This window comes from Urocampus carinirostris, chromosome 8, assembly GCF_059441175.1.
Source record: "Urocampus carinirostris isolate Australia breed hairy pipefish chromosome 8, RoL_Ucar_1.0, whole genome shotgun sequence".
NCBI classification, from domain to species: Eukaryota; Metazoa; Chordata; class Actinopteri; order Syngnathiformes; family Syngnathidae; genus Urocampus; species Urocampus carinirostris.
In genome coordinates, this window is record NC_142356.1 from 36,523,849 (window position 1) to 36,551,496 (window position 27,648).

Here is a 27,648-nt window from a genome sequence, read left to right on the forward strand (position 1 = left end):
ATTTTTTGGGCGTGAATCATAACCCTGCTTTTATACAGCCCAATGAAAAGGTATATAAACATTATTAATGTTGGTACTGCTCAGGTAACTGTACAACATTATACATTAAAGCTAATACCATTTTTATTTGTGTATAAGGTGCTTTTTTTCTTTTACCTAAGAAAGAAGTTAAAGTTTGGGTACGCGTTTTTCGGTCCAACATTATCGTTTTTGTGCGATGATCGCTGAACAAAATCAAAAAAAACATTTGATGCAACAGGAATCGAACCCAAGTCATGGCGTTGAACACTCTACATCTTAGCCAATAGACCACCAGTGATATAGATCAAGTACGAAATGGCATTCGATTGTATCTCATTATCGCACTATTTACATTCATGGCACAAGAGATTAATGTTAAGAAAGGGGAAAAAAATAGAAAGTCGTCCTGAAAGAATGCCCAAGCCCAAGCTTTCGACCCTGGGGCTTAAGCAATGATACGGCTAATTTATGCATTTTTTTGTAGAGGTGCCCGAACAGCAAAGGTAAGATTGACACACGCGGAATATATGTGTCGAGGAGGATGCAAGTTTAGTGTAACTTTGCAGTTTGTGCATGAATAAAACAAGCATGAACAGACCCTCATCATAGAAAAGATGTCAATCGAAAAGGGGAGTGCTAACTGCCATTTATTAATAATTTTACGATTCTGTTTATTTGTAAACGGAAATAATGTGGTGAAACAAACGGAATACAAGAAGCAACGTCCAACAAAGCAGAAATGTTTAAGGCGCATTTCTATTTATCTGTTGGCCTTATTGTGTGTTTACGAGTAAATATATTAAATGGTTGTATTTTATGGATTGTCCTTGATGAAACTAAGCCATTTTTGCGGACTTTCAAAGAAGTTGAAGACGGCCAGGGGATGTAAAGGTGAATTACTTCGGGTATTTTGTTTCAAAGTGACCGTGATGTTTCTCTGATAAATATATTTTGAAATGGTCATCATATCTTGAATCCCAACAGTTTTTTTCTTCCTAATGATGCATGGCATGACGTATTTTAGCAACTGGTGACATCGTACGGATACATATTACTTTTCTCAGAATTCCCGCGGCCCACCGACGGGCCGTCTGAATATTAAAGTGTCAAGGTACCGTATATAATTAAAACTTTTCTATGTACTGTCTTTCTTTGTAAATATCTCATATTTCAATGTGGGCACATGGAGCTTATAGTCAGTTATGTAGAAAATGTTTTTTCCTTAAAAAATATACTGGGTGCGGCTTAAAATCAGGTACTCCTTGTAGTTCAAATTTTACGGTAAATAAACGGGAAAACAAAAACAATGAGGTAAATAAATCTTCAATGTAGCTAGATAGATAGATAGATAGATAGATAGATAGATAGATAGATAGATAGATAGATAGATAGATAGATAGATAGATAGATAGATAGATAGATAGATAGATAGATAGATAGATACTTTATTCATCCCCGCAGGGAAATTCACATTTCCAGCAGCATCCCTGAGCTGAGAACAATACAATAATAAAGCAAAAAGAATACAATATACAAATACCCAATGTGACGTGCAAATGCCCACTGTAGCGTGTTATATAGAATATCTAAATAGTGCTACACAGAATACATAATGCAATAAAATTCGGTAATATGCAATGTAGGGGGTGTGGTTTAATGTGGGCTTTTACTCTGCCGGGTAGAGTTAAAGAGCCTCATGGCATGAGGAAGAAAAAACCTCTTCAGTCTGTCCGTAGTACAAGACAGTGACAGCTGTCTGTCGCTGAAACTGCTCTTCTGTCTGGAGATAATGCTGTGTAGTGGATGCGATGGATTGTCCATGATTGACCGCAGCTTTTTCAGTGCCCGTCTCTCAGCTACTGTTGTCAGGCTGTCCAGCTCTGTGCCCACAACAGAGCTCACTTTCCTCGCCAGTTTATTGAGCTGATGATGATTGGAACTTTGAAGGACATAAAATAAATACTTATTAGATGGTATTTTGATCATAATTTACATTATTAGTTAAGGGATATATTCATGGCCACAGGTATGTCACACATAAAAAAAGTATTACTGTTCTTAAGAGGATAGCAAGTTAGGAATTGAATACAATAGAACAATAATTAATAACAAAAAAATTAAGCAAACGGGGGCATTTTTTAGTGGAACTATGAATGAATATTTATAATAAGTAAAAATAATCATATATCGCAAAGGCGGATTGTTTTTCTCTTTGGAATTATTACTTTTTTTCTAAAATGAGAAAAATAATCTGAGAATATATTAAAGTAAACTTCATCAGCAAATATTGACAAATTTCCCCGTTCTATTACTTTTATTAATTTTGCAATAAAACAAATGGAAAACATAATAAAATGAGAAAATTATTACGTAAAATAAGAGAACTTTTGTTCTTCTTCTTTTTTTTTGCAGGTCTGATTGTGGAAAGTCTATAATTTTGCTAGAGACAAACTATTCTCACTTTTCAATAGTCTCTAACTGCACTCTAATAAGACATGTATGAGAAAAATTGAAATTTTTGTGTCTCTCCTGCTCTAAATGATATGGACCTAGGCCTGTTACAAAATTTGATAATTAATCAATCTTTAAATAACAGTGTGAGTAACTTCTCCTGCCTTAATAAATGATAATCCCCTCTCTTGCTAGCCAAAGCTTCCGAGGGGAAAAAGGTGGGTGATTAAAACCTGTCATTAAATTTATTTGAGGCGAAGCCACAGCAGTGGTGCAGGAAGCACAGTCAGAGAGAGAGAGGGAATGAATCATGTTGACTGGGTATGTGTGTGTGTGAGAGCGAAAAAGAGTGAGAGTGAGAGTGAAAGTGAGTGAGTGAGAGAGAGGGAAAGAGAGAGTTAACAAAGGCTTCGGCATGACAAAGTAGCGGGACAGAAACGCTCAGCGAGATCCAGCAGAACGTAGAGCAGGTGTCTGGTCACAGTACAGTATGAAAGACACTATGATATGAATTGTCCAATCAGCATCAGCGATCTCAAGTCAAGAAGTGCTTGACTGCCTACGCCCCCCACTCCTCCCTCTTGTGCAGTCGAACAAACAAGCTGACTGAGCCATGGCGCGAGTTATTTCCCTAGAGATTTTCGGTAGGTGCAGAAAGCATTCTTTTTCTTTTGACCTTTTTTTCAAATTGAATGTCCAATCGACTTGAATCTAGGCTGCACGAAACGTTCCCTGTGGTTCAGGAAGCATCCGTTGTTTTATGTTTTTATTTTTTCGACCTTTTTTTTTTTTAATACATTTTTTTTCCCCGCCAAGGAGTGGACCAGCGATAACTGAAGCGCGAAATAGCGAGGGGAGTGTGACCCGTTTGTTGCACTACACTGCGCAACTATCATCATATAATCATCATCCGTTCCTTCTCCTGTCCCTGCCCATTTAAAAAGGAGGAGATTGTATGGTGTATAAGCTACAAGTCTTTACCGTCAAAACTGACCACTTTACTTGAAATACTAAGGTAGAATGAGCTTGTGTTTATTATCTCCATTTTTAGATTCCTCAGCTGTTTGACTGCTGTTGCACTTTGGAGTCCAACAAGAATAGGCTCTGTTTTTTGTGCATATATGAGAATTGAATATGAATATTTAAAATCAGCAGCTAGTGATATGCCAGTTATTCTAATTCTTTATTTTATTTTTGATTATGCCTGCTTAGAAAGTCAGTGCAAAACACAAAGGGGTATTATCTATTTCTATGTTCCCCTTTAGGTATTACAGCCAAGTGTTTTTTGACAAATATATTTCATTTCCGTGCTCAAACAATGACCGTATTAAAGTCTCTGTGCTCCAAATTCGACTCTTATGTATCTGATGTATGTTTTTCCTTCCTAACAATGCACTTTGGGCCTGAGGCAACTTATACACTGGAGTGACTTATAGCTTGGAAAATGCTGTCTGTAATGTGAATCCATTTACCTGCTTTATTCTGTTCTTCCTGACTCTGCTACTGGGAAGTGAGCACGTAGGTACTCCCTGGAGCGATAGTCAGCCTGCAAAAGAAAAAATGTAGTGAGCGAGGAAAGTTAGGCTGCAAAAACACATATCGCGAACAAACAATATAGATGCAGTCAGAGGTGGGCAGAGTACAACTATGCCCTGGCACAGTGCTTGAAATGTAAATGAGGCCACCTCGACGCTGACATGACAACGTAAAAACTCAATGCTGCCAAACCAATATTGCACTGCGTGCAGACGGGCCTTTGGTCCAAACCTGCTCAGCGAACTATATGAACACTGTTAAGACTAAAAAGAACTGTGATCTGATGAGGATTGATTCATCGATGAAAATGCGGTTTTCAAGACTGTCAAGTTCCCTAATACCAGGGAAAGGGAACGTATGGCTGACGAGGAATTTTGAAACACTAAAAGAAATTAAGAAACAATTGGGCAATGGTCAGTAACTTTTAGAGCAGTGAAATAAATATGGAATCACTCAATAATGAGGACAAATATATAGAATTACTGCATTTTGAGTAGAAAGTAAGGACAACCCCGGTAATTTCCTTTCCTTAATTGGGCACCTGTCTTAGATTAAGTTGGCTCGTTAGTCAGCAGTAAAAACAGTGCAGTTATCACCCCTTGGAGAGCTCCTGCACTAAGTGGATCGGCAAGAATCACGGCTCCAACAAGTGAGAAGTCTCTTGAGACCAAAGACAGGCTCGTCAAACTTCTTGAAGGTTACTCCACTCGTATGGTTGCCAAAGATGTGGGCTATTCACAGTCAGCTGTATCAAAGATTTGGACCAAGTGCAGACGCTGCCCTACTTACGAATGACGATCGTTCATAAATTGAATGTGTTCGTAAGTTGCTTCAGTGCTATATTTTGTATTGAATGTATGTCTAAGGTTTAAATCCATCCATCCATTATCAATTCAAGTCAAATTTATTTATATAGCCCTTAATCACAAAAATGTCTCAAAGGACTGCACAGGATTACAATGACACAATTACCTGATCTTAAACCAACATGCGGGCAAGGAACAACCCAAAACCTCAGCGTGAGGAAAAAGAGAAACCTTGAGAAGGGACCTCACAAGTGATATCCCCCTTCCAGGATGACCAGGGTGAATTACATTTAGCATTACAGTACATAAACATAGTAAACACTAGGTAACATGTTGAAATTTTGTCCGTAAAGTGCATGACAGCTTCGACGCCCCCAGCCTGTAAACTAGTCCAGAAAGTCTATGACGGCTACGACGCAGCTTCCCATCTCTGCCAGCTGGTCAATGCAGGCCTTGACATGCTTCAGGTCAAATGCAGGTCCGCTGACTCATCTCAAATCGTCCTTCTCCTTCGTATCACCACCAGGCAGGCAGTCAGAAAAAGACAGGACAATGCAGAATGTGAGGTGGGCATCAATCATAAGCTGTGGAATAGAAGTGTGTCTTAAGCCTTGATTTAAAAACTTCCATTGAGGTTTCAGATCTTATCTCGGGAGGCAGGGCATTCCATAGCACCGGGTCCCGGATGGAGAACGCTCTCAAGCCTGCAGACTTCTTGGCTCTCGGAGTCACAAGTAGACCGGCATTTTCCGACAGTTAATAAGAGAACATTAAAGTCACATCTTAAGCCAATACAGGAGTAATATGCTCAAACGTTTTGGTCTTAGTCAAAAGTCTAGCTGCTGCATTCTGAACCAGCTGCAAACTTTTGAAGCTAGACATCGGGAGACCAGAAAGCAATACATTACAGTAATCAAACCGAGAAGTAATAAATGCATGAATTAAAACCTCTGCATCTGATTGGGACAGCATCGAACGAATCTTCGCAATAAACGGAGGTGGTAGAAAGCTATTCTAGTCATATTTTTCACGTGTGACTGAAACGACAGATTAGGATCAAATATAACACCTAGATTTTTGACCGATTCACTATGGGTGATATTACATTTGTCTTGGTTCAGGGTAGTGTTTGAAAAAAAACTCACGTCAATGAGCTGGACCAATAATCAACATTTCAGTTTTTTCTGGGTTAAGGCGCAAAAAATTAAGTGACATCCATCTTTGAATCTCAGTAAGGCAAGCCTCCAGATTTCTACAACTTAACTGTCCAGTTGTCTCCAGTGGCACATACAGTTGAGTGTCATCTGCATAGCCATGGAAACTAATATTATACTTGCGGATAATGTCACCAAGCGGGATCATATAAACACTAAAAAGAAGGGGGCCAAGTGCAGAGCCCTGTGGAACACCACAGGGGACATTAGATTGTTTAGAGGTCAGATTGCCAGAGTTAACACATTGCATCCTGTCTGACAGGTAGGACCTAAACCATGAGAGTACAGTTCCTGAGATACCAATGCATTCCAGACGAACAAGTAATATGTTGTGGTCGACAGTATCAAAAGCAGCACTGAGATCCAGCAGCAGTAACATTGATGAGGCACCGGAATCAATTGCTAAAAGGAGATCGTTGGACAGTTTCAAAGAGGTTATTTTCTGACAAGAAGTCATTTAACTGCTGTGCAGTGACCTTTTCAAAAAATTTTGCAAAAAATGGTAGATTTGACACTTGCCTATAATTACCTAGGCTTTCTGGGTCAAGGTTAGGTCGCTTAAAGCTGGGTTTAACTTGAAGGCCACAGGAACAATACCAGAGGATAGCGATATATTAATAATATTTAAAACTGATGGTCCTAAGATCCCAAACAGATCCTTCACCAGTGAAGCTGGAAACGGATCAAGCAGGCAAGTAGTTTGTTTGGCCCTACTGACCATCTGTGTTAGACTATCAAGGGACAAATCATTGGAACTGGAGAATGTTTATGAACAACCGCCGACACGGTCCTTACCTAACTCCTCCACATCTTCGAGATAGGAGGAGGTTACAGAGCGTTCTTTTAAAATTTCATTCCTGATTAGTTGAATGTTTTTATTAAAAAATTCCATGATGTCATTAGCAGAATAAGTGGAACTATCTGGGTTAAGTTGTTGTCTGGTAAGTTTCGCCATAGTGTCAAACAAAAATTTCGGATTATTCTTATGTTTAACAATAATCTTAGAGAAAAACGATGCTTTAGCTGAGGCAAGAGCGACTTTATATTTCAGCAAGCTGTCATAACCAGGCCAGTTGGAAGACCTCCAGCTTTGTAGTGCGCCATTTTCGTTCAAGTTATCTGCAACCTTGTTTGAGTGACCCAGTCGCAGGGCACATAGAGACAGACAACCTCACTTGCTCATTCACACCAAGGGACAATTTGGACCGGCCAATTCACCTAACATGCATGTCTTTGGAATGTGGGAGGAAACTGGAGTGCCCGGAGGAAACTCACGCAAGCGCGGGGAGAACATGCAAACTCAACACAGGAGGTTCGATCTCATGACCTCAGAACTGTGCTGCACAAGCGCTAACCACTGTGCCGCAGTGCTGCCCCTAAGGTTTAAATAAGTATGTTTAAGGCTTGTATAAGTAACCTGTATTGTTTAATACTAAAAAATAAGCATTTCATAAAAAGAATATGCTATATAAAGATGAATAAAGTTAAGTTGAATTTACTTTCGGAAGATGAGCTTCAAGAATTAGGCGAATTCCTCCTCTGTGGTAGAAAGCGGCCGAAAAAAAGCAATAATACCATTTTCTCAACCGCATCACGCTTTCTTAATCCACTTTCATTTCAAATGAAATGGCTTGCCTCTTCTTTACACTTTACAGCAAACATATCGAATGGATGCACGAGATATTAAACAATAAAAATGTTCTTAGCGCGCTGGAGATACATTACAGTATGTTTACACACGAACTTGGAAAAGGAAGCAGTATTTCTTCTTCGGGGTGGATGCTGGGTGAGCTCTCACAGCGCCAGTAGCGGCAGAAAGAAGCACTACAGCACGCAGTGATAAATTTAACTTACAGCAACGTCCGGATATTTTTCAACATCCCAAATTTTTTTTCCGTACGAACCGTTATTCGTAACTCAAATGTTCGTAAGTAGGTAGGCGTTTTTGCAAACAGCATGGGAAGGTTGTTAAAGTCAAGCGTACTGGTAGGCCAAGGAAGACATGTAGGCGTCAAGACAAACAACTAAAGGCCTTCTGTATTGAAAAAGAAAAATGCACAGCAGGACAAATGCAGAGGAAATGTATGTGAAAGAACTGTGCAAAATCATCAAAAGTAAATGGGATTTTCATATAGGGAAGCTAAAAGGAAACCATCGTTGACGCTTAAACACAAAAGAGCAAGACTGCAATGGGAGAGACAATTATGGACTGGGATGACTGGATAAAGGCTTTCTTCAGTGATAAGTAATGAATCTGCATTGGACAAGGTGATGATGCTGGAACTTTTGTTTGGTGCTGTTTCGGTGAGATTTACAAAAAGGACTACCTAAAGAAAACATCAAAATTCCCGCAGTCCTTAATGATATGGGGCTGCATGTCAGGCAAAGGCACTAGGGAGATGGCTGTGGTCAAATCTTCAATAAATGCACAAGTTGACATTGACATTTTGGTCAGCCTTATTCTTTCAATTGAAAATTTTTGGGGGGATGATTAAGTCATTTTCTAATATGACAATGCATCATGCCACAGAGCAAAAGCTGTGAAAGCATTCGTTAGAGAGAGACGCATCCAGTCGATGTTATGGCCAGCAAATAGCCAAGATCCCAATTGAAAACCTGTGGTGGAAATTGAGAGGAAATGTAAACAGCAAGGCTCCGACCTGCAAAGATGATCTGGCAACTGCAATCAAAGAGAGTTGGCACCAGATTGATGAAGAATACTTTTTTGTCACTCATCAAGTCGATGCCTTTAGAGACTGCAAGCTGTCATAAAAGCCAAAGGTGCTGCAACTAGTGATATGTTTTGATTGTTATTTCTTTGTCTGTTTTTTATGATTCCATATTTTTTTTTCGCAAGAATGGAATGATTCCATGTTTTTCCCTGCGCTTGGGCCTTAAAGTTTTTTATTCATTTCTTTTAAAGATTTTTATCTGAGTTTGTTCAACAGAATAAAATGTTGGAGTGAGTACTTTTCAGAGACTGATGATACCATACTTTTTGCTAGCGGTTGTATACTGTAATTATTTATGACTTTAGACTTGTTTTATGTGTTTGCTTATTTTATTTTTCTAGGTTTACCTCCTTACTGACACCCCAAATGCAATATGAACCTCTCTGTAGCCTTTTTGTATCATTTACAAACCGTGGACAAATCCATAAAGATGGTATTCATGCAAATGTTTTAAAACTGATGCTGTATTTAAAAAAGCGTAGCTGTCAAAGCATATGCCAAAGAGCATTTTTGGGAGCACATGATTACATTTAAAATACTTTTTTAACCTAAAATTAAAACATTAACCTTTTGTGGGGTAAAACAAGCAAAACGGGAAGCGCAATTTCTGCTATGAGAACAAAATAAAAGAACACTTCCCAAAGGGACTTTAGTGGACTGATGGCAAATATTCATGAGGGAAAGACCACAGGAAATATAATCCCGAGTTCAACTACTGCCTCTGCTAAACCGTGGAAACATGGATCATGAAATGGGTCAATATGTTTAAGTACCTGGATAAGGAGATCAACCAGCTCCTGTCTTTCACATAGAATGTGGATGTGCTTAACAATCAGACTCAGCAGCGCTTTGCATTGTTTTCATCCGTGAAGGTTGTGCAATGTTATCCTTGGGTCGATTAAATTATCTGTCCAATACCAAACCACCCATCCTTTTTTCAGCAAAGGAGCAATATAATTTAGGGGTGTACCTCTAGATATTTTTAACTTCTAGGGTTTTTGTCTGATTTGATACCAGGATGACTGGATTACTTCCCCATACTCTGCTGAGCCGTTTCGGCTACATGGGAAACATGGACAATTAAACAGGTCAATATGTTTAAGTCCCTGGATAAGGAGATCAACCAACTCCTGTCTTTCACAACGAATTTGGATGTTCTTAAAAATCAGATTCAGCAGCATATGCTATCTTCGATGAACGTTGTGTGATGTTATCCTCAGACGGGATATTTTCACTAAAGATGGGCAGATCGATCCAAATATCAATATTATCGATACCGAGCGAGCACTTGGATCAGATTGATGCTATTGTCCTGGGATCTATACTGTATTACCATTTTAACTATCACGATAGTAATACCGTTAGTGAAATGTACGATTGTCCATCCATCCATTTTCTGCACCACTTATCCTCACTTGAGTCGCGGGGGTGCTGGGGCTCATTACCACTATCTTCAGGCAGTGGGCAGGGAAAACCTTGAAGTGGTTGCCAGTCAGTAGCAGGATGTCAGATTATACATACATTATAAGTCTCAAATTAGCAGATCTGATAAAGAGCGCCAAGACACGCCCACCATAGTTACAGTATACATCTATCACAGGCGGAGCAAATAGGGCAACCAAAAACAAGAGCGAGCGACTCTTTAGTCGCTATTCCTAATAGCATAGCCTTCATTTCTTCCATTTTATGCAAACGTATCTCAAAAGACAGTACATAAAAGGGTGTCAATTATTATATACAGAGTTATATTGATGGTATTAAGCCGTCCAAAGACGCTAATAACCTTGTAATGTTGGCGATCCATGAGGCAGTCGTCAGCCCCGTATCAACTTCACATAGAAAATGATTCAGATTCGTCAGCTCTGACAGACTCTTACAGCAAATGTAAAGGAGGGTACAGTATGTACACTTTATTGTTTTCCCTTCCAACAAACCTTAATGAGTTTTAGATTTTACTGCGCATGTAATGCTATTAAAGAAGGAAAGTTTTCTTCAGGCTGTCTTTGCAGATAACTTTATAAGTTCATAACCTATGACATAACAAACCCAATCCGGAATTTTTTAGGGCGTGTACAGGTCTCTACTTCATGGTAATACACAAAATGAACGTGGCAGGGAGGAGCTACACATCATGCTGTGAGGCTAATAGTGTGCTGTGTTAGAGATGACCCAACAGCGGAGTAAACTTTAAACAGTTTAAAAAAATAAATAAAACACTTAATGTAAAACAAATAACTTTGTTCCGCTTCTAATCATCCTTATGTTGAGTTGATCGTGAGGGCGCCCACATGTGTTTATCAATTTCAAACACGTATCCAAATTAGTTTTTGGCAGAGGAAAGGGGGGAAGCGCACCCCTACCACAATCTACTTACAAATGTTTCAGATTACCAAGCTACTTCCAGAACGAAATCAACTTGTGTAAGTAGAGGCACCACTGTACAATCGTGTGGATCACATGTGATAGAAAGATGGATGACCTAAATTGGCAGGCATTGTCAGATCTATGAATTGGACCAGTTGTGTAATGGAAGGTATTTTAGTTATCTGGTTGAAATTGTTCTAAAGCAGAACGCTTTATATTTATTCTATACTGTTAAAGGTGTGTATTATTTGACCACTACATGTTGCTGTACTGTCTAGTTAAACAGAAAATGTTCGATAAAAATGACAAAGAAGAATACCAACTAAGGAGACTTAAGGTGACCAAAATTCACCATGTTTCTCCAAAATTATTTTGCCCAACCTTTTTAAGGTTTTTGGTACCCGTAGCAGCACGATAGCCGACAATGATGTCAGCTCCTTCTAGTTGAGGATCATGTTTTGTCAAATCGATGCAAATTATTTTATAAAGAAAATGAAAGATTGATAATTCATACATTTTTAAATGTTTGATTTAAACCATTATTGTTATTTCTTTTAAAACATATTTTTTTTACAACTAGAAGGTGTTAAATACCACACACTGTCCGTTAAAGTGTGGACAGTAGTTTTTTTTTTTTTAATATAAAAAAGGAAGCATTTTTAGCGCCTATAAATTTTTGTGCTCTGATTATCAAAATTATAAGATAACTCTGTCATGATTACTTATTGCCCTCATCTGTGCCCGCTCGTTTGGCGCCAGCTGCGGCTCATTGCCTGATTGATTCCCCTCCTATTTAAACTCAGTATTCCAGTCACGCTTTGTCAGTCCGTCAGCAACCCTCCGCATACGCAAGGCAAGCACGTTGACTCTGACTCCCGTCTGTCCCGTCCTCATCCGTATCCGGCTCGTCTGTTCCTGATTTCCCGATCATCTCCAGCTCGCTGATTTTTCCCTTTGTTCGACACGCTCTGACCTCCCGCTCCGGCTATCGACCCATTTTGCCCATTGACCTCGCTCTGATCTCCCTCCCTGGCAAATGCACTCACTTTCACATTCCGTTCACACTCCGATCCCGTGAGCTGCTTACTCCTGTCCAGCGAGCACCGGATCGCTGGCGTTTGTTTCCCCGAACCTGACTTCGATATCCCAATAAACTTGTTTGAAACGTCACGCATTTGGGTCTACCATTGGTTCTGAATCAGACAAACTCAGGGGGGAGGGGTTTAATTATTCAATAATCGTGACATTTCCAAGCAACAATTTTCGGTATCGGATCGGTATCGATCAATACTACCCTGTATTTACTTGGACTGAATGGATACCCAAAATTTAAACTTTCGTACACTAAACCACCCTTCTTTGTTCCAGCAAATAAACAATATAAATTAGGTGCGTACCTATACATCTTTTTTACTTATGATACTGAAATTGCAGTACAGGGTGTTGTCTGACACTGACTTCATCTGATTTGATGGAATATGCATGTTGCTGTTTGAATGTTTTTTATTCTCAATCGTGAATTGGGCACAACATAGTTAAGATTTTGACACCAGTAGTTTTTGGAATAAATTCTGGTCAACTACCAGAATTGTACTCAAACGTCTCTATATTTGGCCATTTTAATAAAGCAACCTACTTCACATGCATGGCTCTTTCTGTCACATGGTCTATACATGCTGTGTACTGCTGCTGCTGGATAAAAAAGCAGAAACATACAAGAACGGACAGCATATAGGCGACACTCTTGGGCATTTTGCAAGAAATCCACGAAAATTCAATCGTTTTTTTTAGCGCATAATGGACTTATATCCACTGTCCACTAATTTCTTCTAGAAATTAATTTAGTTGATGTGGGTAGTGGCACAGTCTAAAGAAAAGGAGTCTGCAACACCACTTTTTGAAGCTTTTGAGTTGCTTTGAGGAGGCGGAGTTAACAATGGCCCAAGTTTTAAAATTAAAATAAATGTTGTGCAGTCTCAGGATTTTCTGTGTGTAGGAACTAAAAATATATATCAGTGAGTTACAATAACAGAAATATGTCTACAATAATTTTGGGGAAGCCAGTGAGTATATGAAGGCCGTGTTTTGTTTAAGCTAGGAAACCTGTCCCAAATCTAGCATATAAATGGGCATTTTTTTAATACTCATAAGTTCAGAAATATGTATGTATTTCATATAACATTGAGTCTCCGAAATTAATATTCTTGCTTGTGCTTTGTGGCATTAATTTATAGTTGTCCCTCCAAATTAGGCAATAAATAGTATGTTAAATGCCAATTGTATTACATATGAGACACAATCCTTAATATATTTTGCCCAGAAAATGGGCAAAATATGATCATATTGTATAGATTACAGGTATGCGTGATGATTTTATGTAGACATATGGATGTGTAAGAGCATATTCTCAGACACCATTCATCACAACATGTTCCATTCCGGTTATGCCTTGCAGTGTCAGGAGAAACTGTAGAGGAGGTATGCAGTAGACAGTTCACAAGTCAATCTCAAAACTCACACATAAAGGCAAGCAATCCTTCTTGCTCACATTTGGGAGGGGAAGGAATCCATTAAGGACCCAAACAAGAACAAAACATAAAAACTGAACAACCCAACCTGTATGCAAATCCCTTGAGTTGCCACAACACAACATATTTCAAGCCAACTTCTTATTGTGGAGGAGCCTGTTTGGTTGGACATTTTGCAACGGTGAACCCAGTATTATTTAGTATTTTCCAATAATTATGGTAGTATAAAACATGTTAAAGTGCATTCCCATTATACTCTTCTTTTATTTTATGTCATATAAAATCCATATATAGTCTAATAAATAGTTATTAATATCTTATTAAAACACACTGTACATGAAACTTGGAATAATAAAACCTACAATGTTTTTTATGCAATAATGACGTACATTAATCAATAAATCACATACAAAAGTCCATACATGAAAAATCGGATGATAGTACCACGGATTATTGTGTTCATTTTTTTAACAGAACATGAGAGTGGTTCCTTTCTCTTGTCTTGATCTAAACAAATGAACTACTGTTGCAGCCACTCTGCTGCAAATACATAAATAAATTGAAAGAAAAAGTTAAGGACAAAGAGTAAATAATCCTGGGAAAAAAGAATGAAGATAATATAATGATTTCCATAATAGAAAGAAGTTGCACATCAAACCTGCTCTTATTGCAAGTTTCCATCAGATAGCATTAATACACTAGACATAACCAAGCAACAATCAACATCAACGAACATGTACGATAACATTGTTTGTTGGGGTTTTTTTTCCCCCCGATTTGTTGTTTTGTTTTTGTTTTGTCATCTTCGAAATAAAGGTTTCATTCTTTTATTTATTCAACATTGCTAATACAAAATTTTGCATGTATTGATTTTTTTTTCTTTTTTTATTATAGTTTTTATATAAAAGGGTATATCATAATTTTCTATTAACTGACATAGTAAACAATGGAGGATTTATGGTATTTGGTAGCACTGCATTTGTTTAGGCTTCTGCTATAACTACTTTAGAAAGCAGGTGAAATGTGTTTGGTTGATAACTTTACTCAAATCTGAAAATGGCTGCTCCTAGATATAAGTGAGTTTCTATCAAAATAGTGCCACATTTCCTGGACTATAAAGGGAACCAGATTATAAAATGCACCCCCAAAAATGGGTGTTTTGTGATATGTTTTACATATAGTGTATACAGTGGCTGGCGAAATTTGGCCCCTTTACTTTCAGCAGCAAACTCTGTCCATAAGTTCAGTGAGGATCTCTGAATGATTCAACGTTGATCTAAATGACTAACGATGATAAGTGGAATCCACCTGTCTGTAATCAAGTCTCTGTGTAAATGCAGATGCACTGTGATAGTCTCAGAGGTCTGTTTAAAGCGCAGAGAGGCAGGTCCGGAATACTTTTGTGGAGAAGTTTAAAGCTGGATTTGGAAACAGAAAGATTTCCCAAGCTTTAAACATCCCAGGGAGCACTGTGCAAGCAATAATATTGAAATGAAAGGAGTATCAGACCACTGCAAATCTACCAAGATCGGGCCGTCCCTCTAAACTTTCAGCTCATATAAGAGAAACTAATCAGAGATGCAGCCAAGAGGCCCATGATCATTCTGGATGAACTGCAGAGGTCCACAGCTGAGGTGGGAGAATCTGTCCATAGAACAACAGTTAGTCGTATACTACACAAATCTGGCCTTTATGGAAGAGTGGCAAGAAGGAAGCTATTTCTTAAAGATATCCATAAAACGTGTCATTTAAAGTTTGCCACAGGCCACCTGGGGGACACACCAAACATGTAGAAGAAGGTGGTCTGGTCAGAAAGACCAAAATCGAACTTTTATGTTTGGCGTAAAAGCAAACAGAGCTCATCACCCTCAGCACACCATCCCCACAGTCAAACATGGTGGTGGCAGCATCATGGTTTGGGCCTGCTTTTCTTCAACAGGGACAGGGAAGATTGGTAAAATTGATGGGAAGATGGATGGAGCCAAATGCAGGACCATTCTGGAAGAAAACCTGAGACTGGGAAGAGATTTGTCTTCCAAAAAGACAATGATCCAAAACATAAAGCAAAACCTACAATGGAATGGCTCACCAAAAAACATATCAAGGTGTTAGAATGGCCAAGTCAAAGTCCAGACCTCAATCAAATTGAGAATCTGTGGAAAGAACTGAAAACTGCTTTTCACAAACGCTTTCCATCCAACCTCACTGAGCTCGAGCTGTTTTGCAAGGAGGAATGGGCAAAAATATCAGTTTCTAGATGTGTAAAAAAGATAAAGACATACCCTAAGCGACTTGCAGCTGTAATCGCAGCAAAAGGTGGCGCTACAAAGTCTTAACTCAATGGGGCTGAATAATTTTGTACACCCAGTTTTTCGTTTTTTATTTTTTTAAAAGGTTTAAAATATCCAATAAAGTGTGTTCCACTTCATGATTGTGTCCCACTTATTGTTGATTCTTCACAATAAATTACAGTTTTATATCTTTATGTTTGAAATCTGAAAGGTCTAGGGGGCCAAATAGTTTCACAAACCACTGTATATAGCACAATGCAAGGGTTGTATCAAATATAAGTGAGTAGCATGTTTGTGCATTGATTGGTCAGTCGAAATATATCGCTGATCACAGTTTCAAAAATTGGATGCAACAGGATTCAAACCAGCACGGCGGCGCAGTGGTTAGCGCGTGTGCGGCACAGTTCTATGGTCTTGGGTTCAAATCCAGCTACCGGACTACCTGTGCGGAGTTTGTATGTTCTCCCCGTGCTTGCGTAGGTTCCCTCCGGGTACTCCGGTTTCCTCCCACAATCCAAAGACATGCATTTCAGGTGGATTGGCCGGTCCAAATTGTCCCTAGGTGCAAATGAGCGAGTGAGTTGTCTGTCCCTGTGTGCCCTGCAATTGGCTGGCAACCAGTTCAGGGTGTATCCTGCCCACTGCCCGATGATTGCTGGAATGGGCTCCAGCACCCCCGTGGCCCTACTGAGGATAAGCGGTGCAGCAAATGAGATAAGGACTCAAACCTGGATCGTGGCGGTGACAGCGCCAGATCCCATACCCCAGACTTCTATAGATACAGGAGACACACAAAAAGGCATTTAGTTTTATATGATCATCACAGTATTTTTAGTCAAAAAGTTGATCTTTTTATTGGACCAGGTTGCAAGAATGAAATCACCTTTGCATTCTTCCCATAGTAACAAACTTAACAGGAGGTAAGAGAAAGTCCAAGGAAACAGATGTGTACTGCTGGCTCTCTGCAGTAACTTTATGCGTCCCAAGATAGAATTAGAATAAGAGTTGTCTTTGTTGTCATTAAGATTCATGAAACATTATGTGCAAAGAGATTAAACATGTTGAATGATGTGGCTTTTTTTGTTGTCGTTGTCGACTGTTTGTGGGCCTCAATCACTTTTCGCTACGGCATGTCGTCGTCCGTCGTGGTGTCGTTACATGGTGGGGACACGAGTGTTCAAATGGTCAATAGTTGACACGTTGTGCTTGTAAGGTTTATAATTGCTTAGATACCGGGACTATAGAAGATTGCATTCGGTCAGTGGTCGGGAGCCGCAGTACCCTATTTGGCCCCCAGGGGGCTTAAGAGGTGGCATGGTTAGCGCGCAGCCCCACAGTGCGAAAGACCAGGGTTTGATTCCACCTATGGCAGCCTCCACGAGTAGAGTTTGCATGTTCACCCCGTGCCTGCGTATTTTTCCAGGCATTCTGGTTTCCTCCAACATCCAAAAACATGCAAGTCAGATTGATTGGCCGGTCCAAATTGTCCCTAGGTGAGGATGAGCGAGTGAGCTGTCTGTATGTACCCTGCGACTGGCTGGCAATCAGTTCAGGGTGTCCTCTGCCCACTGCCCGAAGATGGCTGGGATAGGCTCCAGCACCCGCACGACCCTAGTTAGGATAGCCGGCGCCAAAAATAGATAGGGAGCGTTAGAGACCTCATGATAAGAGACCACACAAAAGCAGATGTTTATCCATTTTGTTGGTATTTTTGGGGGGTTGCCTGGGCATGAAACATAGCTGAAAACACGCGCAGAGGCCTAGAATACAAATCTTTAAATTTTCACGAAAACTGGTTCAAGCCTTAAAGTCACATACACTGTTTTAGCAAGTTGATTTGAAAGTTGCTTCATAAGATTTGTGTTGCATATTTTTAATGAGTTATTTATTACAACCTTTTTTTCAGTCATTTATATCACCTCATAGTCTGTGAAGCCCTTTGAGACTTTTTATGATTAAGGGCTATACAAATAAATGTGACTTGACTTTACTTGACATGGCACTCCAGGGTAAAACATTTAATAAGAAGACTTTAAAGATAAAAAAGATACAAGACTACTGTATTAGGATGAATGGGCAAAATAATAACAATAATAATGATAATAATAATAACAAGCACGGTGGCGCGGTGGTTAGCGCGTGTGCGGCGCAGTTCTGAAGTCATGGGATCAAATCCAACTGCCAACCTTCCTGTGCGGAGTTTGCATGGGTTTCCTCCGGCACTCCGGTTTTCTCCCACATTCCAAAAACATGCATGTCAGGTTGATTGGCCGGTCCAAATTGTCCCTAGGTGTGAATGAGCGAGCGATTTGTCTGTCCCTGTGTTCCCTGCGACTGGCTGGCAACCGGTTCAGGGTGTCCCCTGCCCACTGCCCGATAATGGCAGGGATGGGCTCCAGCACCCCAGCGACCCTACTGAGGATAAGCGGTGCAGATAATGGATGGATGGATAAGATAATAATAATAATAATTACAACATAGTGCTTAGAAAAACTGGCCTAAGTTAAAATATCAATAAGGTAATTAGGAAAGCTCACATACATATGTGTGTGTAGAGGTGTCTGGACCAGTAGCCCCAGGCAACTATGTATTGTTTAGCCTGAAAAAAAGCCTATAAACCAAACAGAAATACTTGTCTTCCCCTTTGCTTGTCCTTTACCTCCTGCCGCCTTTTTTCAAGATTATACTTTGTCCCAAGAATTCACAATATCAAATGTTAGTTGAAACAGACAAATTTTAATTGCCAAAATCATTCAGGTAATTCCAATTGTGCCCAATGTGAAAAAAAAACCACACACACACATCCCACCCAAAGAAGGCCCTGTGTCCAGCAGTGGCAGCGGCAGAATGTCACCAGCCATATATTGACATTTAGACAGCCTGAGGGCTCAAAGGAGATGGCCGATTTTAAATCAATCGCACCCTTCTGGTACAGTCACAAAACATCCATAAGTCAACTGGCACAGCTGGCAGCTACGGAGTAATCATGTCAATCTTAAATGACATTTTAACCTCCCGTCATGACTCGAAATGTTGATTAAAATCCTTATTTTGCAAGCTCAGTTAGGCGATCTATAGTTAGAAACGGGTCAAGTGAATCAGAGCAGCTATTTGTTGCGGATTTTCAAATCCTTGATCAGAAGCACAAGACAATGATTTAGGTGAGGCACACAAAAGAGTTTTATTTTAATGATAATTACTGATTGTCCCTCAGGCAGACATTTTCTGCTAAGGGGCAACGGTTTTTATTTTACAAGGCTAAATACGGATTCAATTAAGAAGTGTTCTACATAACTTTTTCAAGCTTGTCTGACCTTTAAGTTACAAAAGATAGTGGGATAAAACCTTTGTTTTTTTTGCGTCTATCTAGTTTCACATTGTGATGTAATCGACATTGGACTATGTATGACATGAAGGTTGCATGTTCAATACATCTCCATCCATATTGAAGGATTAAAAAGGCAATGCCATACGTTTCTATAAATTCCTCTTAGATTTATAAACAAGTACAGTATATTTTGTATGAGTTTGGACAAATGTAAAGTTTATGCACTTTATATTCGCAAATATTGGCACGTTTTTAATGCATTGTGTTGAATTGTTGCGGTGTTCACTATCCAGAGAAGGAAATTTAGGATTCAATAAGACGTCCTCTGTGGTTACGGTCCTTCTTTGTTCGTTTAGCTCTGTGTCATATTGATGACTTTTTTTGTTGTTAGAAATTCATGCCTGTTTTATTTTAACCCAGAATTTAGCTATGTTTCATGCCCAGGCAAACCCCCCTCAAATTTAGTCTGAGAATGGGCCTAATATTAATGTTTTATAATATATGTGCAGATATTTTACCGTGTAGAAAAAGGCATTTTGAAACAAATATCCATCCATCCATCCTCCAAAAACGTGCAATTAGAACCATACAAAGGGTAGGATATCGAGATCATACTAGTATTTTATTCCTGCAGTCCAAATTATTAAGATTAGATGATTTAGTAAAATTTTTCACTGAACAACTGCTATTTAAGGTCAACAAAAAACATCCGTAAATGATTCATTCGGAAAGAGGGAAATTATAATTTAAGGGGCTATAGTGAATTTATAATCCCACCAGGTAAAGTATGTGTGTGTGTCTGTGTGTGGAGTCAAGCTTTGGAACGGATTACAAGACGAGATCAAACAGTTTCTAACTACCGTACTATAGAGCGCACCTGATTATAAGCCGCACCCAACACATTTTAAGAGGAAAACCGATTTTGTACTTACACAAGCCGCACCTTGCAGTGGTTAGCGCTTGTGCGGCACAGTTTATGTCATGGGAACCTGTCGTGGGTTCAAATCCAGCTCCAGACTTTCTGTGCGGAGTTTGTATGTTCTCCCCGTGCTTGCGTGGGTTTCCTCCGGGCACTCCGGTTTCCTCCCACATTCCAAAAACATGCATTTCAGGTGAATTGGCCGGTCCAGATTGTCCCTAGGTGTGAATGAGCGAATGAGTTGTCTGTCCCCGTGTGCCCTGCGATTGGCTGGCAACCAGTTCAGGGTGTCCCCTGCCCACTGCCCGAAGATGGCTGGGATGGGCTCCAGCCCCCCCGCGACCCTAATGAGGATAAGCGGTACGGCTAATGAGATGAGATGAGACAAGCCGCACCTGTATATAAGCCACATGCACCCACATTAAAAACTGTAACACAAACACAAAATTAACCCAAACCCGACTTTAAGTCCCGCGATTGAAACTGAATGTCCTTCATTAAAGTACACAGTCCAAAAATCACAAAATGAACAGAAAATGATACCGGTACTTAAGGTTTGATGCAAACCTGCAGAGCCAGGGTCCCGTTGAAAGTAATCCAAGGAAAAAAGTGTATACAGTGGGACCTCGCTACTTCTCGTTTCCACGTTCGCGGGTCTAAAAAATAATAATAATAAAACATTTTTGAAGGGGAGTCGCTACTTCGCGGATTTTCACTTTTCGCGGGTGGTTTTGGTCCCCATTAACCGGGTCTAAAAAATGATAATAATAAAATAATTAAAAAAAATAAAAATAAAAATAAATAAATAAATAATTTTTCTTTTAAGCATTTTTGAAGAGGGGTCACTACTTCGCGGATTTTCACTTTTCGCGGGTGGTTCTGGTCCCTATTAACCACGATAACCAAGGGATTACTGGTAAGGTAAGGGTGGGAAAAATATATATCCACTATTGTCCGCCGCATCGAAAACAGGTCTCACCTTTACCCCACTTCCTATCAGCCCGCGTTTGTTCCGCCTCTTACTTTTCATTGGCCCGTGCAAAACATACCAGAATAAGTGTCTAAAATAAATACAAATAAATACATTACAAAAATATACAGTTGCAAATACATATTATACATGGTTACACATATTTACAAAGAAAAACGGTACACCGAGAGAGTTTTCAAAGCTTTAATAATAATAATGTAACTTTCATCCCAAACGGTGCCTGTGACAGGGCAGTTAATGGTAGCAACACGCTAGTAACACGCTCACAACACAGTAAACGGGTCTGGTAAAAAAAACATGCCGTACTTGTAAAAATCACGGTAAACCGTCCTCATCTTCCTCCTTAGAACTGAAGCCATCAAAGTCGTCTTCCTCAGTGTCGGAAAGAAACTTGTCATATAGAAGTCGTCCCACGCTCCCGCAGCCTCACTCGTGCTGTCACTGTCGCTGGAACTCTCATCCACTCCTGATTCTGTGCCCTCCTCTCCGTCACACAGCAGACCGGCTTTTCGGAACCCGTTGGTGATGGTGGATTTTTTGATGTGCCTTTCTTTTTGCATTTTGCATGATGAGGGTATGTTTACGCTAATTTAATTTATGCACAAGCCAAGAAGTTGCAGTCTTCCTCGGCGCATATATTCCACCGGTCTAAATCTGACCTTTTGTACTCGAGCGCCGCTGGCGGCCATCAGATAAATTACATAAATTGGCCGCGTAACTGAATAAGCCGTAGGGTTGAAAGTTTGGGAAAAAAGTAGCAGGTTATAGTCCGGAATTTACGCTATTCACTTGTTCAGGTTTGGATACAAAGGAACATTCCTGGCGGAATACAGACATAAGGAGGGTGAGGTATGAGTGGTGCGGGAGATTGGGAATAGTGCGTCGAGTTAACTTTGTGTTATTGTTGCTATTCTTATATCAAAACTGTTATCATTAATATCATTACAATTGTTGTGATATAATGGTTTATTTGGTGGGGAAGATGAAGGGGTAGGTAATATAAGTATTTTGCTTCTTACTACCCCTTTTCGAACATATTATGTAACGTTATTGCTTTGTTAAATTATTGTTTTTGTTCTGTTTTAATGTTTTTTGATGTTCGAAAAAAGTTTTCATTCATTCATTTGTTCGTTCGTCCATCTGCACCGCTTATCCTCAGGGTGGCAGGGGCCTGAAGCCAATCTCGGCCATCTTTGGGCAGTGGTCAGGGAACACCCTCAAATGGTTGCCAGACAGTCCTAGGGCCACAGAGAGAGACAACTCACTCACTCATTTACACCTAGGGACAATCCGAAGTGGCCAATTAACCTGACATGCATGTTTTTAGAATGTGAGAGGAAACCGGAGTGCCCGGAGTAAACACACGCAAGCATGGGGAGAACAAGCAAACTCCACACAGGAAAGTTCGATCTTATGACCTCAGAACTGTGCCGCAGACGCGCTAACCACTCAGCCGCCGTGCTGCCCTCGAAACAAATATTTCTATATAAAGATCAATGTAATAACCGGATGACCTTGAAAAGCAATCGTCTTTCTTCCTTGGCAGTTTCCCCAGACAAGCTGAAAAATAGTGTTTGAATCTGGTCTTTTTAGAACAAAAAAAATCCACAAAAAGATTAAAACATATCTCTGATGGTTACCACAGAGAAAAGGCCTTTCCACAATATCACACACAGGCTGTGACACTTCAATTTCAATGAAATGCTACTTTCCTATTCTAGAAACAAACTGAAGTTCAAGATGGATTGGTAAATGGATTGGTTTGGAATATTTATCTCCCTTAGTCTGTTGTCTGTCTGACTAATAATAGCGCATTTGTCATGTGTAATTGTAAATCTCATCGCACATATGTAGCAATGTATGCACTTCTCACAATACCGGCTGTTGCTGAACTACAGAGGTGAGAGCGAAAATGAAAATATAAAGGCTATGCTGATCTGAATCAATCAGAAAATACAAAATCAGAAAAACATGAAGAGGTCATGTTAAACAAGGAGGAAATAATACACAAAAGGGTATAGATTGATCAAAGTGAGCAAGCTAAAGCATACAGGATCCTGATAAAACAGAGGAATAACTATAATGGCTGTTCGCAATTAAAGCATCACACGCGTTGAGACCAAAACCATTTTTGAGTGTCATTTCCTTTATTTGTTTACCTCTGGAGTGACCTACCTAATTGCTTGTAATGCATTGTGACCCTGGTCGAACTTGTTCTGGCTTGGGAGATTAGACAATGTGTGAAAGGGTAGGTGTGAAGCACATTGCAAAACGCTTTGGGAGATCTACAGTGACTTGAAAAGTGCTATATAAATGCAGACCATTGACCATGCAATATTTTTCTGGAAAAGCTGCGGAGTCAAAAAAAAATCCAAGTCAGCTTTTTTTGGGCAGTTTTCACACCCGGCGTAACCTACCTGACTGCCGGTAAATTATGGTGTTAATATTCAATGTTGTTCCATCCTGGAATGTCATTCTGGGGAAAAATGCTGAGTCAGCAAAACCAAAAGTGCTCAGTGAGCTTTTCTTGTCATTTTTCATGTCGAAGGTAACCTACTTTACTGCGTGCAAAAAATTGTGGTCATATCTAAACTCCTTCCCATTTTCTTGGGTGGACAGACAACCAAACAAACAGAAATAAATACTTAGAATTTAAAAGAAACCACCCTTGTTTTTCTGGCGCACGATTAACATGCAACATTGGAATACTGCTCAATTCATTGGTCAAAATGGGGAAACACTTTGATGAAATACTTTTAGAACTATTACATATTCACACAGCAACACCACAACTCGACACAAACATGTTGCATTCCTTCTGCTCTTCTCAGCACATGTCTACCCGTCGCCTATGAATTCCTCAATCTCATTCCGTTGGTGCAAGTTTTCCATTGCCCATCACTCACATTAAAATTCCATCTGTTTTTGCAATCTGGAACTGCAGCTGCTTTTACATTTCCCGTCCGTGCCTGACACCCAGGCTGCATGGAAACCCAAGATGGAGGCACACTAATTGCTTTTTAGCTGGGAGCTCGTACACAACCAATACCCAGAAAGCTTTTGGTATTGGAAAGAAACCCTTCTTTCTTCCAGTGTTAGTGGATACGCAGATAGCAGCAAGCCAAGAACAAACAGGAGGTTTCTTTTTGGAAAGCACTTACTGTACTGCATTTTGATGATTAAGATCATGAAAATAATTAAAAAGAATGGAATACAGTAGAACTGTCTTCATTGTCATTGATAATAACCCGGTGAATATTGTTTACAATGGGATAAAACATGGCCCTTCTTGATAAACCCGTAATAAAGACTTAAAAGAGAATAACGGGATAAATATGCAAAAATATTTACAGGGTAGTGCTTAAAAAATGGCCCAAGTTGTAAACTCCTTTTAGCGACCATAGGCATTATGTGCCAAGCATTTATCCTCAAGAGAAAGTAAAAAATACAAGAGAACGGTAACAAATTAAAAAATAAAAAATAGCTAGAGAGCCACTAGTTGCTGAACCTCTGCACGCCGCCATCTTACAATCTATACTATATCTATGTAAAAGGTATATTACTAAAAATTCCAGGCTACAAGCCACTACTTTTCTGCATGGCTTATTCTTTTTGTTTTCTTGGTAGCACTGAGGAGGAAGAATAGCTGCTCTTTTCCACAATGCAAGTGCTCTCAATATAAGACATCGCGGTGTCATCTGGACCCATTTATGACGCCCTTCAAGATAAATTAGTCCATGTTTTTGCCAACATCCTCCACTTGATCCCTGACAGGAACAAAACAGAAGGTTTGACAGTACTTTATCTAATATTTACAACATACTCACAATATTTCAACTTTTTCACCCACAAATCAAGTCCTCAGTTACATCCGAATTAACCATCAGTAGAAGTTATCCATCAAAAGGACTACACTTCTCATTCTGTATTATCAGAGTCAATATCAGGTCACTTAAATTATCTTTAATCCGCAAGGAACGAAAATGAGTAAATGCACCGCGGCAGCCAGCTACACAAAAAGACCTGTCTGAGTTCCAATCTGGCACCATTCTCCACAGTACGGTTTCCCTGCCACTTTCATCTAGAAATATAGATCTCACATTTTACACAACACAGCCCGCTATCCTGCTTTCTTTTGGCGCAGTAGTAAATAGGTGCTTGTCTTAGTAATCGCCATCTGGAATGGTCACATAATCCAAAAACAAGTGACGTAAACAACTAGGAGCAAAATAAAAAACAACACAGCTTAAAACAGCATCAGGCGCGCAGGGGCACGGGGCCGTTGGCTTTCTTCAGCCAAAGCAGCAGATTTCAAATTCCCTACGCGGTTGGCACCAGGCTTAAAATGTAAGAAAAGGGAGTGAATTAGTCCATTTTTATGGCTGTTTAAGCCTGCGATTTAAAATCCGGTGCGACTTGTACAGAGACAAAATTGAGTTCTCAATTCTTTTGAGCATGCGGCTTTTAATGGGTGCACGCTATACACAGGAATTTACGGTACTTATTAAGTCAACAAATGTAGAACATTTTTCGAATGACCAGCTCCCTAAAGAATTACACTCGGAACATCCAACATCCAAGAAATCACAAATGAAGGCATGGCAATGACTAAACAACTTCAAACCGCCTGCACCCAAGTGAATGCACAATTTTTTGACTTGAAAAAAAGGAAGAGGACCAATTGACCCAATTTTGCTCATTTTATGTACAGGTATTAATTTCATTTTTTACATTATAATGATATAACTTGTTTCTCAAGGTAAAATGAGAAAACTTAAAAGAGCAGAACTGTCTTATGTGGCGGATGGTAGATGTTTCAAGATGCAATTTTGTTTCTACTGATATTTATTATTTTTATATTTTGAATATGATCTTGCTAAAGTTACAGCCTGATGATTTTTGCGACTTCACAACCCAGAGGTCTGGCTTTTCTTTTTAATTTCTGCTTTATTTCGGGGTATATCCGAAGGAGATGAAGAACCTCTGGTTCAAGGGAGCACCCACCAAAAAGCCTCAACAAACAGAAAACCAAGATAAATAGTCAACACTGACTTTAACCAACACATGAAAAAGAACTGTATGCTCTGATATTGTCTAATAGCATTTTGTCACTCATATTGCAAAATAAAATAAAAAAATTGCAAATTTTTTTTTCAATCTTTTCCTCTTTTGCATGTTTGGAATGTTTACATTCTCTTTTCAATATTACAAGTGTTTGGGTTACCGGTGTGTAGTTCTGATGGAGGCTAAATGACTTAAGATCTGGTTAAGATCAGCTGCAACACGTCAGCAGGTGGCTGATTCTGATAGCTTCTAACCTGATACAATAATTATGCTTTTTATCAGTTTAACAAAAACATAATGTTCATCAATTTGACACCTCTATCTGGGTTTAACTTGGGTTCTGCAGACAGACAATAACCAAAACACACCAGCAAGTGGAATTTGAAATATCCCTATTACCAGCACATCCATCTATTAATCACGTCTTCTTTAAAAATGATGGTTTGGATGTGGCATAGTCAAAGTCCGTACATTAAGCCAAATTAAATCCTGTGGTATAAACCAAACAAAGATACTCATGACTAATACACAAATAAATAAATATATAAGTAAATAAATTAACAAAACATAATCATTGCAGAATTGCACATAAGAGAGGGCCAAGATACCTTCACAGAAAGGTAAAATACACATCGCCGTTTATAGGAAATGCTTAATTTCATGTATTACTATTCCCAAACCGGTAATAACATTTTGGGACAGCTGACTATTCTTAAAAGACAAATGTGTTTCGAATACAGTGGTACCTCTTCATGTGAGCTTAATTCGTCCCAGGATTGTGCTCGTCGCTGGAATTGCTTGTGTAAGTGGTGAATTTTTCAGATTTAAAAAAATTATAAACTGATTGGTCTGTTCTTTTTCAAGTGGGGTTGCAAAGAGGAGTGAAAAAGATCGTCTACCTATCAATTTGTATGTTTTCCCCGTATTTTCAACATTTTTTGATCGTTTCAAATTGGGTATGGCGTATGACAATTTTTGCACAGGATTACTTTTTTTCAAGACCGATCTTGTCTTGCCCATTCAAGCTCTAACCCAGATGGTCTGCTTGTAGCAGACGACAACGTCATCGTAGATTGCTATTATTGTAACGGTATTATACATAGTCTGTCTTTCCCTGAGTAAATAGATGCCACGTAGTTTTACTATGGCTCAATAAGAGGAATTCCAACCATTAATAAAACAAAGAAATTGGCTGAGGTTGACAGGTTAGAGATCGAGCGACTGTTGATGATACACAGGAACCTATTGTACACTTATAATTAACACAAAAACATTAAAGCAAAATGTTCTGCCTGTAGTAGCTAGCATGCGCAAACTAGATCAAGGTGATGAAGGCGGTAAGCAGCTGAGCGGTCTCTAGTGGTAGCCTCTGGGAATGCTTGTGACCTGGATTTTCCATTGTA

General features: G+C 39.4%; 1 protein-coding gene across 1 annotated transcript in view; it reads right to left on the reverse strand.

The window, feature by feature from the left end:
• Nucleotides 1-1,434: 1,434 nt before the first annotated feature.
• The window catches only part of LOC148361782 (endonuclease V-like), a 44,786-nt gene continuing 18,572 nt past the window's right edge, over nt 1,435-27,648 (reverse strand). Inside the window, exons 8-9 of the mRNA XM_088342561.1 lie at nt 3,945-4,018; nt 1,435-1,960 (exon numbers count right to left, since the gene is read on the reverse strand). Coding sequence (XP_088198687.1) covers nt 3,950-4,018 — 69 coding nt within the window. The 3' untranslated portion in view covers nt 1,435-1,960; nt 3,945-3,949. The remainder of the gene's footprint in view (nt 1,961-3,944; nt 4,019-27,648) is intronic.